Here is a 14,465-nt window from a genome sequence, read left to right as displayed (position 1 = left end):
TTTGAAGGGCAATTGCATCTCATTGAGACATATTTCCTCTCTGAGCAGTCTCTGGGGCGGGGAGGCTCTGCATTGCTCCAGGCTACATCAAAAAAGCACAACCTAGCCCATGCTCTACAGGAAGACAAAGTGGTTAAGAAGAAGAGCTATCAAATTGCAGCATGAAAAAATTACTTGGAGTCCCTGAAAAAAGTACACAGGCCAGTCTGTGCGGGATCATGGGAGGTGTGAGCTTAGAGGCTCTTGTTAGAAACTTGGCCCTGAGTTAGTTTTCACAGACTTATTGAACTGAAGAGAGTTTGCCATGCAAAAATGCTGGCAGACACTGAGTCAGGGTAGCCACAAGCACAGCAACCACAGACTTCAAAATCTCCTATCTAGCCATCAAGGAGTTTGAGCTTACGCTCATCATAGCATGTCTATTTCCTGCCTGTTAAAGAACTTCAGGTACCAACTACACAAATACCGCATGTAATAATACCTTTTAAAGCAGAGTTTAAAAGCATCACTCCTACTACAATTCATCTATTGGAAGGATTTCTTAGTTTTTCAAACATCTTAGCAGTAACAATATCAGCACACTGAAGCCCAAGGCATGGAAGTTTTAAATAAGTCTACTGTTTTTCATGTTCTCACAAAAAGTGGCTAAAAATAAGATGATTATTTTGAAAGAATCTGATGAGTCACTGAAAAAATCCCAGTCAGATAAATTGGTTGCAGTGAATTATTTGAGTGGCTCTAATTACCAGTAAGAAATGATTCATGTTAATAAATATTTACCAGAGATGCTTACAGTCACCACCAAGGTACTCATCCTCCAGTCATGTTATGAATGTCTGGGCAACAACACAGCGAAAGCAATGGTTTATTTTTCCCAGCCAAATCAAGTCATGAAAATTAGGCTTGAGTAAAGATTGAGGTAACACTATGTAGGACTTCAGAATGTGGCCCCTGTTGCACATCAAAAACTCTCACCCTCTTTAGTGGGAAGCATGGGTGTGCAGGGAATGGAGGATTGGATCTCTGAAGACCAGTTACAGGGAAATCCAGGTTTCTTCAGGAACAGAGCCAAACCTGATGCTATATCCTCACCGACTTGTCTCCAAACTCAGGCTTAGTCTAGCAGTCTGGAGGGTCACATGGGCGTCACGTCCAAGTAGCTATGATGAATGCTCTGTGTGTGTGTGCGTGTGTGTGTGTGTGTGTGTGTGTGTGTGTGTGTGTGTGTGTGTGTGTGTGTGTGTAGGTGGAAGTAGAATTTTCCTCCCTAAGATGAAATGGCACCTGTCAGCTTTTAGGCAATACCCCTGTAGCAGGAAAGGCTGGAAAAATGCACATCATCACAAATCTCCTGTGCTCCTCTTTCCTGAGTATTGCCATGCTGGGGACTTGCATGGGACAGAGCCATGTACTGAGTTCCCCTTTTTGTCTAGGCCATGGAGTCCTTGGAGAAACTTGAGATAACTAGCAAAGTCACACACCCTTGCATTTGTATTACAAGACCCAGCAATTCATTGGACTTGATATTTTTAGTCATTTGGAGCTAAAATGTCTTGGTGCTGAAGTATACAGTACCCCTTTTGTGCCTATGAAGAGAAGTGGAGGTTTGAAGTACCCTTGCAGTGCCTGATGCAATGCCCATTGACTTCAGTTGACGTTGGATCAGACCCTTGTAACATCCGTGTCCCTGCATTTATGACATTAAGCCAGCTCCAATGTTAGTAACTGTAAGCCAACTTTTAATTTCAGTTCAGTGCAGCTTTACCATCAGAAATACATCAGGCTGACATTTCCAAAATGAGCAGATGATGCAGATGCCCAATTCCCATAGATTTTAATCAGATTTGGGAGTCCAGATCCCTTCAGTGAATGAAAATCTCACCCTTAATGTCTTAAATTTAAGTAACGAGGAGACCGGTGGCATCTTAAAGACTAACAGATTTATTTGGGTATAAGCTTTCATGGGTAAAAACCCCCACTTCTTCAGATGCATGGAGTGAAAATTACAGATGCAGGCATAAATATACTGACCCATGAAGAGAAGGGAGTTACCTTACAAATAAAGGACCAGTGCTGACAGGGCCAATTCAGTCAGGGTGGCTGTAGTCCACTCCCAATAACTGATGAGGAGGTGTCAATACCAAGAGAGGGAAAATTGCTTTTGTGGTGAGCCAGCCACTCCTTTCTTGATATTGGTCCCTTCCCAGCAACATTGTATCTATTTGTTAATAATGGAAGGCCTGATTTTCAGAAGACTTCATGAGAAATTTTAGGTATTCAGCAATTTCCAAAAAATTAAGTCATAAATCTGGGGAAAGTGTAATCTCTTGTGTCTATATACAAGTATTGGAAAACAACATTGCTAATAAGAAACACATTAGAATTCATTCTGTTACCCAGCAGTTCTGAATTCTTGGGGAACCAGGGCACAGTACCCAGCCTGTCTGACTCATGAAAGACCTTTCCACCCCCAGCCTCTGCTTGTACCAAAATTGACTAGAAGAAAGACTTACAAAAAGCAATGAAAAGGCAGTGGTAGACACACTTAAATCCCTAGGACAAGGATGACAGGATTAAAGAAACTCCCCTAGCCTCATTTGCATCAAAGATGGGACAGGGAGACATCTCCTTTAGCATACAGAACGGAGAACAGAGATTCCAAGTCAAGAACTGCACGGAACTCTGGGACCAGAAAAGCAGGGAAGCACTGCATGATGGGGGATCTCTGCTCCAGATGTTAATGAACCCATGCTGCACACACCCAGTTCAGTAGCTATCAGACAAATCTAGTAATAAATCCTTTCTTGGTATTCAAAATCGTGAAGCTCCCTAACTGCATTGTGAGCTCCCTCCAAGGAACACGACCCAAAGCCAGGAATGATCAGCTCCTATTGTCTAGCCTGAACAAAACAACTCTGGTATACTCCCTTAAGCCATCAGTTTACCCATAAACAAATCTAGTGTTCTCCCTTGAACCACTGTTGTTTCTCTACAAAAACCCCTATGCATGCTCAAGTAAATGTTCTGATGCCTGGATCAAAAATCTGCACCACTGGGACTTCATCTTCTCCTGAATATAATTTAGGTAAAGTCCTGCTGGCTCAAAGGTATCTTTTTCAAAATGCAAAAAGGAATAGAGAATGATGCATTTAAATGGTAATACAAGTTACAATAAATGTTACAGTAAATATGCAGTCATATCTGATTCTGGTTTAGTCCAAGAAAGCAACATTAATTAAACAAAAGAAATACTGGAGCAACAGTACAAATAAATTACAATGACATTACTGTATTTTATAAGAACATTGAAAGTCTAATTTAAATAAAGAAATACCAAGGATATTTCAAGATAAGATTTCTTGTCATCTTTTGCCCACTTTATCTAGGGACTGTAAGAGTCTGAAAGGCATGAGATCTCATCACAGACCATGTGCTGCCATCTGACAATTATTTGTTTTCGTTTTTTTGTTCCTTTTTAATTTGTCCTCATGAGACATGCTGGATTGAAGGCACTGGACGGTACATATCTCCATTTATTCGCAGGGACAGTGTAGCCAGCAATAATGAAAGTTCCTCAACTCTGTCTCACCAGCATACCACTACCCTGTCCTGGGGAGCTCTTACGTAGTGCCAGAAGGTAGATCAGTCTCACTATCTCACTACCTTGCTGTTAATAAGGCAGCCAACAGTGCCGTGGACTACTATCTGCTAGTACCTGAACCAAACACTAACACTGAATGATCAGCTCACAACTTAGACTCTACAGTTCTATTGGCAAGGGATTGATGCCAAGCCATACCTTGCAGATATAAGCTTCAAGCTGAAACAAACTGTGGAGGAATTATCAAAAATAGTCATAAATGTACTAGGTGCTACAACTTCTTACAAGCTTTGTTAAGTACAGTACAAGATTTGAACAAACATAAAGAATCAAAAACATTTGAAATATACATTTCCATGGATTCCAGACCTGTACAGTAGCTTGATGCAGGGGTTTTATCTGTATGCTCTAAGCTGATAATTTATGGTAACGCTTAATGCAAGGAACTCTTCTTGATTTCTGCCTTCCCTGATGATGTCAGGTAAATTAAATCCAAATGTCAAAGCTTATTAGAAATATTTACAGGGCTTTAATTTGGATCTACCATTTCCAGTGTTTAACTACAAATGCTACTGCATGCATGTAAACCCTGAGATGTTCCTTTTTGATTAGAACTAAAAAGTCCCCTTAGAAGCTAAAGTTGGTGCTGAAAGTGTACGAGAAAAGGATTGAGCCCTGAGAATAAATTTGTCAAGTTTTAGTCTGACTTGAAGGAAACCAGTCAATTGACTGTAGCTGCTCCTTGCAAAGTGTGGTTTAGAATGAAAATACTGGTGGGCTGTGGTTTAAGTAAGTTGGGAGGCAGACAGCAGATCCCTCATCTGATAGGCATTAGTACTCCTCCAACATAGCCTCCAAGAAATTAGTGCTGGGACCATGCATTGGGACAAAGCCATATCAAGATGATGAGATACCCCAAACATGTGACCTCCAACTCTTTTGGGGGACACCTTAATCACTGCGAGAAGAACCCTCATTAAGGCACTGTTGATGGTTGAAACCTCTACTGTTCATTTGAAAGTGTGATGAAATTTTGATTTTCTGATGTCTGTGCTGCTTCCTGTGATTCTTTTGAATTTTTCAACTTGAGGCTGGTATTGATGGGTGACTGATATCTCCATTTTGTCAGACTGGTGTAGAAATCTTTTCTAGCATGTTCACTAGCCAATACATAGATGATTGGATCAGCAACGCTGTTAGCAGTGGATAAACATAGAAATGCCGCAGAAGTAGAATATATGTGGTGTTCAAATGAACATGAGTCCTTCTGATGCAAAAGAAAGTTTATGGATCTTATCAGGAGCACCAAGTGGTAGGGAGCAAAGCAGATCAGAAAAATGGTGATGATGGCTATAGCCAAGTACTTCACTTTGGCTTTTTGGCGTTTGCCCAAACTGCTGCTTATTTCGGTACTTTGGAAAATTCTGTGGTTTGTGAAAATGAGGATTGTGCAAGGAATGGCAAATCCAATTAGGAACCTGGCAAGGTTGAAATAAGCCAATTGCAAGTTGAGTGGCAAAGTCTCAAAGCAGGTTGTACGGTTTGAAGTCTGTTCGCCATCCTGTAAAATAAATACTGGGCAGTGGATTACTAAAACTATAGAAAAGAGAATGAATGTGATGAAGATTGCAGTTCTCTGCTGCCTCGTCCCCTTGGATTCCAAAGCATACACCACTGCTACATAGCGATCAATAGAAATGCAACACAAGAGCAGAATGCTGATATATATATTGCAGAAAAAGATATATCCTGTTAGCTTGCAAGCCATTGACCCCATCTCCCACTTGTGTTTGTTTTGTACATAGACAGCCCAGAGCGGCAGGGTACTCAAGTACATCAGCTCGCACAGCGATAAGCCAAAAATGTAGATGGCAAGAACGTTCTTCTTTTGGATTTGTACGAATGTGAGCCATGTAGTAAAGCAATTCGCTGGCAAGCCTAAGGCAAAAACAATACTGTAGCACACAACCAGCAGTATCCTGCTGTCCTCAAAGGGCATTGCTGGGCAGCAGACTTCTGGACTGCAGGATTCATTCATTATGGGGACGCAGCATGTGCAGAAACCCCAGGATAGCTTTTTCCAATTTGTGTTTCCTGTGAATTAAAAGACACGATGGAAAGTTAGCAGCTGTAAAAGACCATTAAAAATGTGACAGTAGAGGTAACGGTCTGATAACACAGAGCTAGATTGAACAGCCCTTCCTCACCTTGATTTCACGGGCACTGCTTACGTGAACGGGTGCTCACCAGGACAGTTACACAAGCTAGCCCATAGGGAGTTTGTGGATGCTGCCATGTTGCAGGTGGTTTTAAACCAGAGCTACTCCACTGAAGTCAAAACTGGTGTACGTGAGTGGAGGATCAGGCCCATTGAGTTTGTGACTTCTTACTGTTCGTATTGCAGGGGTGCCTCGGAGCCTCAATCACAGACTAAGGACCCCTTTGTGCTAGGCTCTGTACAACCACAAAACAAATGGATGGGCCCAGCCCCAAAGAGCTTACCATCTAATCGAGTTTACACTCTCTTTCCATAGGGCCCACCTGAGAACTACTCTTTTGTGACTGTGACCTAGTACATAAATCAGAGAATCTGTGACATAAATGAGATGCTGCCTTCTCCTAATTGTCTGTTTGTGTGATCAGGTTTCTTTCTCCACCTCCCACAGATCTGCCACAGGCAGGGTGAGTAGTGCCATATGCTTACCAGATGCCTTCCCCCACCCCCAACTCTTTGCCTACACACCCGACTTCTGATTTCAAACCCTAATGGATCTGTAGGATAACAACCTGTTTAAGCTTTTCTGTCGCTGCCTGCTGTCCCAGTGCTTTCGAAGGGAGATGGGGGGTGGGGGAGAAATGGTACCCATGTCCTATGGAGGAAGAAGTGTCAGGGAAAGCAGGAGGCTTTGGGAACTCATGGCCAATACAGGGCCACACTGAGCACCAGTCATTTTCCCAGTTATGTATAACACAGGATTCATTTTCACACCGTTTCCCAATTAGTCACATTATTTAAAAAAATATCCCTAAAGCATGCTATTCAGTGCACAGAGTACAACCTGCACTGTTTTAGTTCAATGAGGAATAGGAATGATTCTCTCCATCGGAGGTGCTCCAAATGCTTCACAAACTTGAAGGGCTCCGTTGCACATTGGGCATGGCGAGGAGCTACACTACCACGAGAGACTGTGCCTTGGAGCTCATGTGTGTGCACATGAACCACACGCACTTCTAAACCTGTGATGGGATGCATCCATCTTCCTCCAGCATGCTAGGCCCACTCCAGAAGCTGGTATGTAAGGGGGCAGAGCCACAACTCCACCATTTCCCCACCCACCCCAGATCCCTTTGATGCTCCATGTTCAGAGAGGCAGTAGACTGCTAACCTGCTTGTGTAACATTATTAATACAAACTGTGACCATATAGATCAATGTTGCAACCAAGGTCTTATAGTGGCACCAAATCTTGTACAAAGGAGATCAAGTAAGGTATCTATGAAAAGGTTGTAATTTGCTGGTTATGATTATGCTCTCTATATGTGTGTATCATTTTTGTATTTGAAGTTATGAATATTGGCTATGTACTTGTATCTCAATGTATTTGATTTTAAGTAGCATTAGTGAAGCATTTAGTCAGTTTCTTGAGAAAGGAATCTTCAGATTAAGTGCCCAATCAAGATACACTTAACTGACAATGGACCTTGGGAGACTCCAATCCACATATGAGGAGCTCCCTGGGAACGTTCAAGGCAGCATGTTAGCAATGGCTGCTCTACCTGTAAAGAACTGAGTCATGCATGGACACGTGACTACAAATGCCACCTTAATGCTGTGATTTTCCACAAAGGGGTCCTTCCACAAGGCAGAGAATATAAAAGGCCCTGGAAACCTCTCCACTTTGGCTTCAATCCTACTTCTTACCTCTGGAGGAACTTTGCTTCATTGAAGCTCTGAATAAGGGACTGAATGACCCGTCCAACTTGTGGATGTACTCCAGAGACTTGATTTGAGCCTGCAGCTTATTCCATCACTGCTACAAGCCTGAACCAAGAACTTTGCCATTGCTGTATGTAATTGATTCCTTTAACACATTTTAGCACTCATCTATATTTCTTTTTTATGAATAAACCTTTAGATTTTAGATTCTAAAGGATTGGCAACAGCATGATTTGTGGATAGGATCTGACCAGTATATTGACCTGGGTCTGGGACTTGGTCCTTTGGGATCAGGAGAACCTTTTTTCTTTTACTAGGGTATTGGTTTTCATAACCATTCATCCCCATAAGGAGCAGTGCTGGTGGTGATACAAGGGAACTGGAGTATCTGAGGGAATTGCTTGTATGACTTCTGGTTAGCCAGTGGGGTAAAACCGAAGTCCTCTCTATTTGGCTGGTTTGGTGTGCCTCAATAGTAAAGGAACTCCAGCTTTGGGCTGTAAGTGCCCTGCTCTAAGCAATTTGTCTTGAATTGATACTCTGAGTAGTGTCCCACCACAGGCAGCTTTCTTGCAGTGGTGTAGCCATGCTAGGATCCACAGAACCAGGTCAATCAAGCTTTGGATCAGAATACCACACTATCCAAATTGGAATTTTGGTATTGAGAACTTTGTTGGTTAAAGATCAGTGACCATGACCCGGAAAGTATCAGCAGAAGCAATGAAACTGCAGGCCCTGAGAGAGTCTGCAACTGGAACATAAACAAAAACTGGCAGAAATTTGAATGAGAGAGAAGCAAGCCTTGGCCCAGCTGGAAAAAGAAGTCACTGAAAGACAGAAAGAAGCTGCCGAAAGACAGACAGAAGCTAAAGAAAGAATGGCTGAACTGGAAAGAGAAGCTGCTGAGAGAGAGGAAAGGGCTCATAGAAGGCACATGAAACAGCTGGCGCAACAAGAAACACGCTCCAAGTCAAAAAAGCAATGGAAGAACAACAGAAACTGTATCAGCTTGAAAGTCCAGTTTATAACAATGTTGGTATGTTGTATTACTCTGAGCAGTTTTCTGTATTAACCCATTATGCTATGACCAGGGGGAGGGGGACTCTAACCTGGTGGGAAATAGCTGTTTGTCGGTGCAAAAAAGCAATTTGTCCTGAATAGATACTCTCAGTAGTGTCCCACCATAGGCAGCATCATTACAGCTTGGCCTTTATGTGACCTATGCAAGGTCCTTGCTCTCCCCACAATGTGCACCCTGGTAAGTGCTGAGCAAAACTTGATCCTAACTAATTAACTCTTATAACATCCCAATGAGGCAGGTAAGTAACAGAGACGGGAAGTATAAGGCACAGGGAGGTGAAGTGCCCCAAGCTGCACTGGAAGCCCATGTCTGAGATAGAAGATCTGGCTCTACCCTATCTGTCAGCCTTGTGCCCTGTTCCCTGGGAGCCAGTTTCTGGTTCCTTCTCTCCTGGGGAAGAGCACCATCCTCCACAAGAAATCTCACTGACTTCAGTGCAGCCTAGCACGACTCACTGGGGGAGGGCATCATAAGCTGGCCCTAAACCATGCTGCCTCTTTAATAAAACAGTCCCAGAGCTGCCACCACCATCAAATGCTCCCCATCAAACCGAAGAGCAAAGACACAAGCAAGACGCCAGGTGCTAGTGGGGACTGCAAAGGCAGATTCCTGAAAGTAGCCATCATGTAGGGCCAGCCTGTGGTCCCCTTGCTCACTGGAGTCAACGGGGATACCCATGGAGTAAGATGGGACTCATCGGGGTGCAGGGGGGGGAATCAGAATTTGACTCTTTACAGATACCTTTGCCTTTTAATGCACTGTTTTTGCTCTCACTTAGGGATTGGATTCTACCCTCCATTCCCAGCTATTCACCTGGAGAAGCCAATCATTTCAGTGAAGTGAGGTAGCAGTTCAGACGAGTAAGGGAGTTCATCAGGCTCCTCATCAGAACGTGGGCAGCACCTGTCTGACACTTCTTGGAAACAACAGGAAATCACGGTGCAAATGGCCCTCGCTTTTATAAATAAGTTGAAGACACGAGAACAAAGAGAAGAATGTAAACAAATGTCGGAAGCGAAGGCCAAGGAAAGGAAGAAAAGCACCGTGCTCTGAACAGGAAGGCTAAGCACCCTTGTGGGGCCACTAATGATGAGAACAAGACATGGAGCACGTCATCAGCGTTAATCACCCTGGCCTAGGCGAGTGAGGGAAATGCTAGCCCATAGCATTCCAACTGGCCACCTAGACACAGCCCAGTGTAAGGGGATGTGGAAAGGAACCAAAATATGATCAGATTTGGCCACCTGGAGCTCCTGGGCACATGCAGGTAGCATGCTTACTGCTCTGTTCCTTTACAGTTTGCAGCTAACCGCCCCCCTGCTCAGCTGGCTAGCTCTGTGGCTCAGGGCACAAGTGCTTGTCAGGAACAGGGCCTCAGCTCCTCTTTGCCATTCCCTTGCCCTGTTGGGGCATCCTGCACCCCTAGCGTTCAGGCACAGAGCAGCCCCTGCACTCCCCTCATGCAGGGATTGCTGTTTTGCGTGGCTCTAAGAGGTGAACATTTTTCATTTTTTTTTTACTACATTTTTCATAAAATGATGATGGGAAGAAAAGAAACCACTGGAAAGCACTGCCAAAATCTTCATCAGGATTGCTACAGAGTGGGTAGAAATTGCTGAGAGGCTTGAAAACAATCAAAATTAAAAAAACAAAACAAAACATACTCCCCCGCCCAATCCAGTGTTTTCTTTTTAAGCAGCTCTATTCTGGCTTTTCTGTGGGATGAACAATTGATTTGGGCAGGTTTCTTTTACTCATAGAATCAGAGAATATCAGGGTTGGAAGGGACCTCAGGAGGTCATCGAGTCTAACCCCCTACTCAAAGCAGGACCAATCCCCAACTAAATCATCCCAGCCAGGGCTTTGTCAAGCCTGACCTTAAAAACCTCTAAGGAAGGAGATTCCACCACCTCCCTAGGTAACCCATTCCAGTGCTTCACCACCCTCCTAGTGAAAAAGTTTTTCCTAATATCCAATCTAAACCTCTCCCACTGCAACTTGAGACCATTACTCCTTGTTCTGTCATCTGCTAGCACTGGGAACAGTCTAGATCTATTACTCCTGGGTTTTCTCTGACTCTACACCACTATAACGACCAGGCAAAATCTGGCCTGTAGGCTTTTTCTCCATGAATTTTTTTAAATCCATACAAACAAAAGGGAAGGCTGTTGTTGCAGGTGTTGTTGTTTTGGGGAGGTTTAACAACCGTCACTCATAATCAGGCGAGTGTGAAGGGCTATGGTTTTGCTAGGTAGGAGCTCATGTTGTTTGGTTCTAATCCACATGCAGTCACATCCCGAGACTCAGGTTCAAACTGAGCCAAAACCTCAAAGCACAGAAAGCGCAGCCCAAGAGAGCAGAGGTGGCTGAAGCCTCCCTCAGGCGCTGGTCTAACTTATGGCAGCCTTCCCCAGGCTGTCTATTGACTACTTCACAACCCAGAATCCCCCCATAATGTCAAGCACTACAAGCATGGCCCCACCAACTATCCCACCATCTACACTGGGGCCTGAGAAGGGAAGCCGCACACAGCTACACTACTCGTGTGTGTGTGTGGGGGGGAAGTTCTATGCTGGCTCCTCTGTGGCCCCTATATACCACTGGAATGATGTCTAAGGGGGCAGAATCCATCCCACTTTTGCAACATTTTAAAAAGCTAAGATAAAAGCAAATGAGCATTTTAAAAAAAGGTTTATGGACAAGCTGCGGAAGTAACACTAGCTTCCCTAATGAGCTGGCACTGTTATGACTATGAGCCGCCAATGTGATATGGCCGTTAAAAAAGCTAATGCGGTTTTAGGATGCATTAGGCGAGGTATTTCCAGCAAAGATAAGGAGGTGTTAGTACCGTTATATAAGGCGCTGGTGAGACCCCACCTGGAATACTGTGTGCAGTTCTGGTCTCCCATGTTTAAGAAGGATGAATTCAAACTGGAACAGGTTCAGAGACGGGCTACTAGGATGATCCAAGGAATGGAAAACCTGTCATATGAAAGGAGACTCCAAGAGCTTGGCTTGTTTAGTCTAGCCAAAAGAAGGCTGAGGGAGGATATGCTTGCTCTTTATAAATATATCAGAGGGATTAATATTAGGGAGGGAGAGGAATTATTTAAGCTTAGTACCAATGTAGACGCAAGAACGAATGGGTATAAACTGGACACTACGAAGTTTAGACTTGAAATTAGACGAAGGTTTCTAACCATTAGAGGAGTGAAGTTCTGGAACAGCCTTCCAAGGGGAGTAGTGGGGGCAAAAGACATATCTGGCTTTAAGATTAAGCTTGATAAGTTTATGGAAGGGATGGTATGATGGGAGAGCCTAATTTTGGCAATTGATCTTTGATTATCACCAGATATGTATGCCCAGTGGTTGGTGATGGGATGTTGGATGGGATGGGATCTGAGTTACTGCAGAGAATTCTTTTCTGAGTGCTGGCTGGTGAGTCTTGCCCACATGCTCAGGGTTTAGCTGATCGCCATATTTGGGGTTGGGAAGGAATTTTCCTCCAGGGCAGATTGGCAGAGGCCCTGGAGGTTTTTCGCCTTCCCCTGCAGTGTGGGGCATGGGTCACTTGCTGGTGGATTCTCTGTAGCTTGAGGTCTTCAGACCACAATTTGAAGACTTCAATAACTCAGGCATAGGTTAGGGGTTTGTTATAGAAGTGGATGGGTAGGGTTTTGTGGCCTGCTTTGTGCAGGGGGTCGGACTAGATGATCACATTGGTCCCTTCTGACCCTAGAATCTATGAATCTATGTTATGTCACCTCCCATCTTCTGTGTTGCATCTGGCTCCTGATCCTGTAAACACTTACACACACAAGGAAGTTTACTTCATTGGGACTATGTGTGTAAGTGCTGCCATAGAATATGGGTGGTCCAGTGGTTGGGGAGCTAGTCTGAGACTTGAGAGACCAGAGTGCAATTCCTTGCTCTGCCACAGACTTCATGTGTGACCACAGGCAAGTCATTTAGTCGCTCTGTGCCACAGCTGCAAGAGGGGGATAACAGCACTGCCTTACCTTACAGGCTCAGATACAATGGTAATGGGAGCCGTAGGAGCATTCTGGGTAGATTAGGCCCTTAGACAGTAAGCTGCTTGGGGTAGCAAAGCTCTATGTGCATCTGTAAAGCGATATAAATAGTAACAGGAATGTAAGAGTTTATATATATATAGCTCTGTGTAACTCACCACAACCAGAGGTTTGCTTGCTGTCAGGAGTGTCTGAGTGAAGACAAATTTCCAGGCATGACAAATGAGTGGGCAAAGTACAGGAAGGAACATGTGTGTTGGGTTCTGACACCCTCACTCCTAAATGCCTTACTCCTACAGTAGTCCTGGCACTGCTGGGGGGGTAAGGTGCTACTTAGTGTGAGCGCAGGGATAGGAACCCGGCTGTGTGTTTGTAGACGAATTAAAGAATCAGCTCTATGCAAAGGAAACAAACTAACTGAGCTGTCGTATGACGGCACACCATGCCCCACAGAATAGGTGTTAGGAGCCAGTGGCCACTACATTAATCAGGTTGATTAGCTTCTGCCCCAGCAGGGGCCACAATGCCTCATGTTTTTTCGCTGGAGAGTTGAACTTTCCTGCTCTCAGTGTGTTGATCCAGATAGAGTTTTTTGGAACATCAAGGGTCAGAATGATTCGACAATGAAGCAATGTTGATTTTGTGATGGAATCTACAGATGACTAAGCAACTGTTTTGAGGCTGTCAAACTGTTCTGTATAGGTTCCTATACTGTTGCAATCACCATAGTATCTGAGATCCTTTCAGTAGTGCATTAAGCACAATGTGACTTACATCTCTCATGCATTATTTGTTCTCTCCCCTTCTCCCTAGGGGGTGAGATGTGTGCAGTGGAGGGTCTTGTTTTGGTAGGGTTTTAGGGTATATTTTTAAAACTGTTGCTATATATTTATATTAACGGAGGTAGATCAAAGAAATGCTCCTTGCACTTGGAGCAAAAGGTGGTGAGTTTTGTGATATGCCGTAGTTCCTGGGGGTGTACACTGAACAGTCTGGGAGTGCCTCCGGGAAAGCCCTGTCTCCTGCTCAGATGAGCTTTACCCTTATTCTAGAGAGCTCCGTTAGGCACAAGGAGCAGAGTTGTTGACCATATTTTTTATCCTCGAGTTTTATGTGGTCTTTTATATACCTAGTCCCAGGCCATGGATCGTCCTGAAGATAAGAACTGAGATTGTGACTTTGATTTAAAATTCTACGGGAAGCCAGTGCAGAGAGCGGCAGAGAGGTGCGATGTGCTTGTGGTAGCCCATGTTGCTAAGGAGATGGGCTGCGGCATTCCATACTAGCTGGAGTTTCTGAGGTGCTGAATTCTTCATGCCCATGTAAAATTTATGTTTAATTATTTAGGTTTAAATTTATGACTGTGGCATAGCTAGTGATTTATGACTAAGTCCCAAATATACACTTGCTTGAAAGTTGACATACAAGGGCTTAACCTCAGAACAAATACTGTGTGATAAACTTATAAAAAAGAAAAGAGTCTATTAGTGTTAGTATGGCAGCACCCAAGGACCACAATCAAGTGGAAGGTCCCAGTGCGCCAGGCACTGTACAAACACCGCAAAACCAGTTCTGTCTTAGAGAGCTCATAATCCAAGACAACATGTAGCTGATGAATAAACTACAAAGCAGGGGACAAGCTAGCAGGAGAGACCAATGCATCTGCATATTCACAGTGGTCACTAATCTAGCCAGTGCCAGTTTGACCATTAAAAGTTATAACAGTGCAAAAAGCTTTTTTTGTATGTTTGTTGAAGTAACTGTTGTTTATTTAATGTCACCTTTCTGCACTGCCTACACCCACCTGCTGCTAGTC

At 43.9% G+C, this 14,465-nt stretch overlaps 1 protein-coding gene across 2 annotated transcripts in view; it reads right to left on the bottom strand.

Annotated features, from left to right (window-relative positions):
- Positions 1 to 3,002: 3,002 nt before the first annotated feature.
- GPR132 (G protein-coupled receptor 132) overlaps positions 3,003 to 14,465 on the bottom strand; it is a 34,858-nt gene continuing 23,395 nt past the window's right edge. For both annotated transcript variants that reach the window (XM_030558600.1, XM_030558601.1), the window contains exon 2: positions 3,003 to 5,695. In XM_030558600.1, coding sequence (XP_030414460.1) covers positions 4,605 to 5,639 — 1,035 coding nt within the window. In that variant the 5' untranslated portion in view covers positions 5,640 to 5,695 and the 3' untranslated portion in view covers positions 3,003 to 4,604. The remainder of the gene's footprint in view (positions 5,696 to 14,465) is intronic.

The sequence above is a fragment of the Gopherus evgoodei genome, chromosome 4 (genome assembly GCF_007399415.2).
Source record: "Gopherus evgoodei ecotype Sinaloan lineage chromosome 4, rGopEvg1_v1.p, whole genome shotgun sequence".
In the NCBI taxonomy this organism is placed as follows: Eukaryota; Metazoa; Chordata; order Testudines; family Testudinidae; genus Gopherus; species Gopherus evgoodei.
This window is presented reverse-complemented; position numbering and strand designations above follow the sequence as displayed.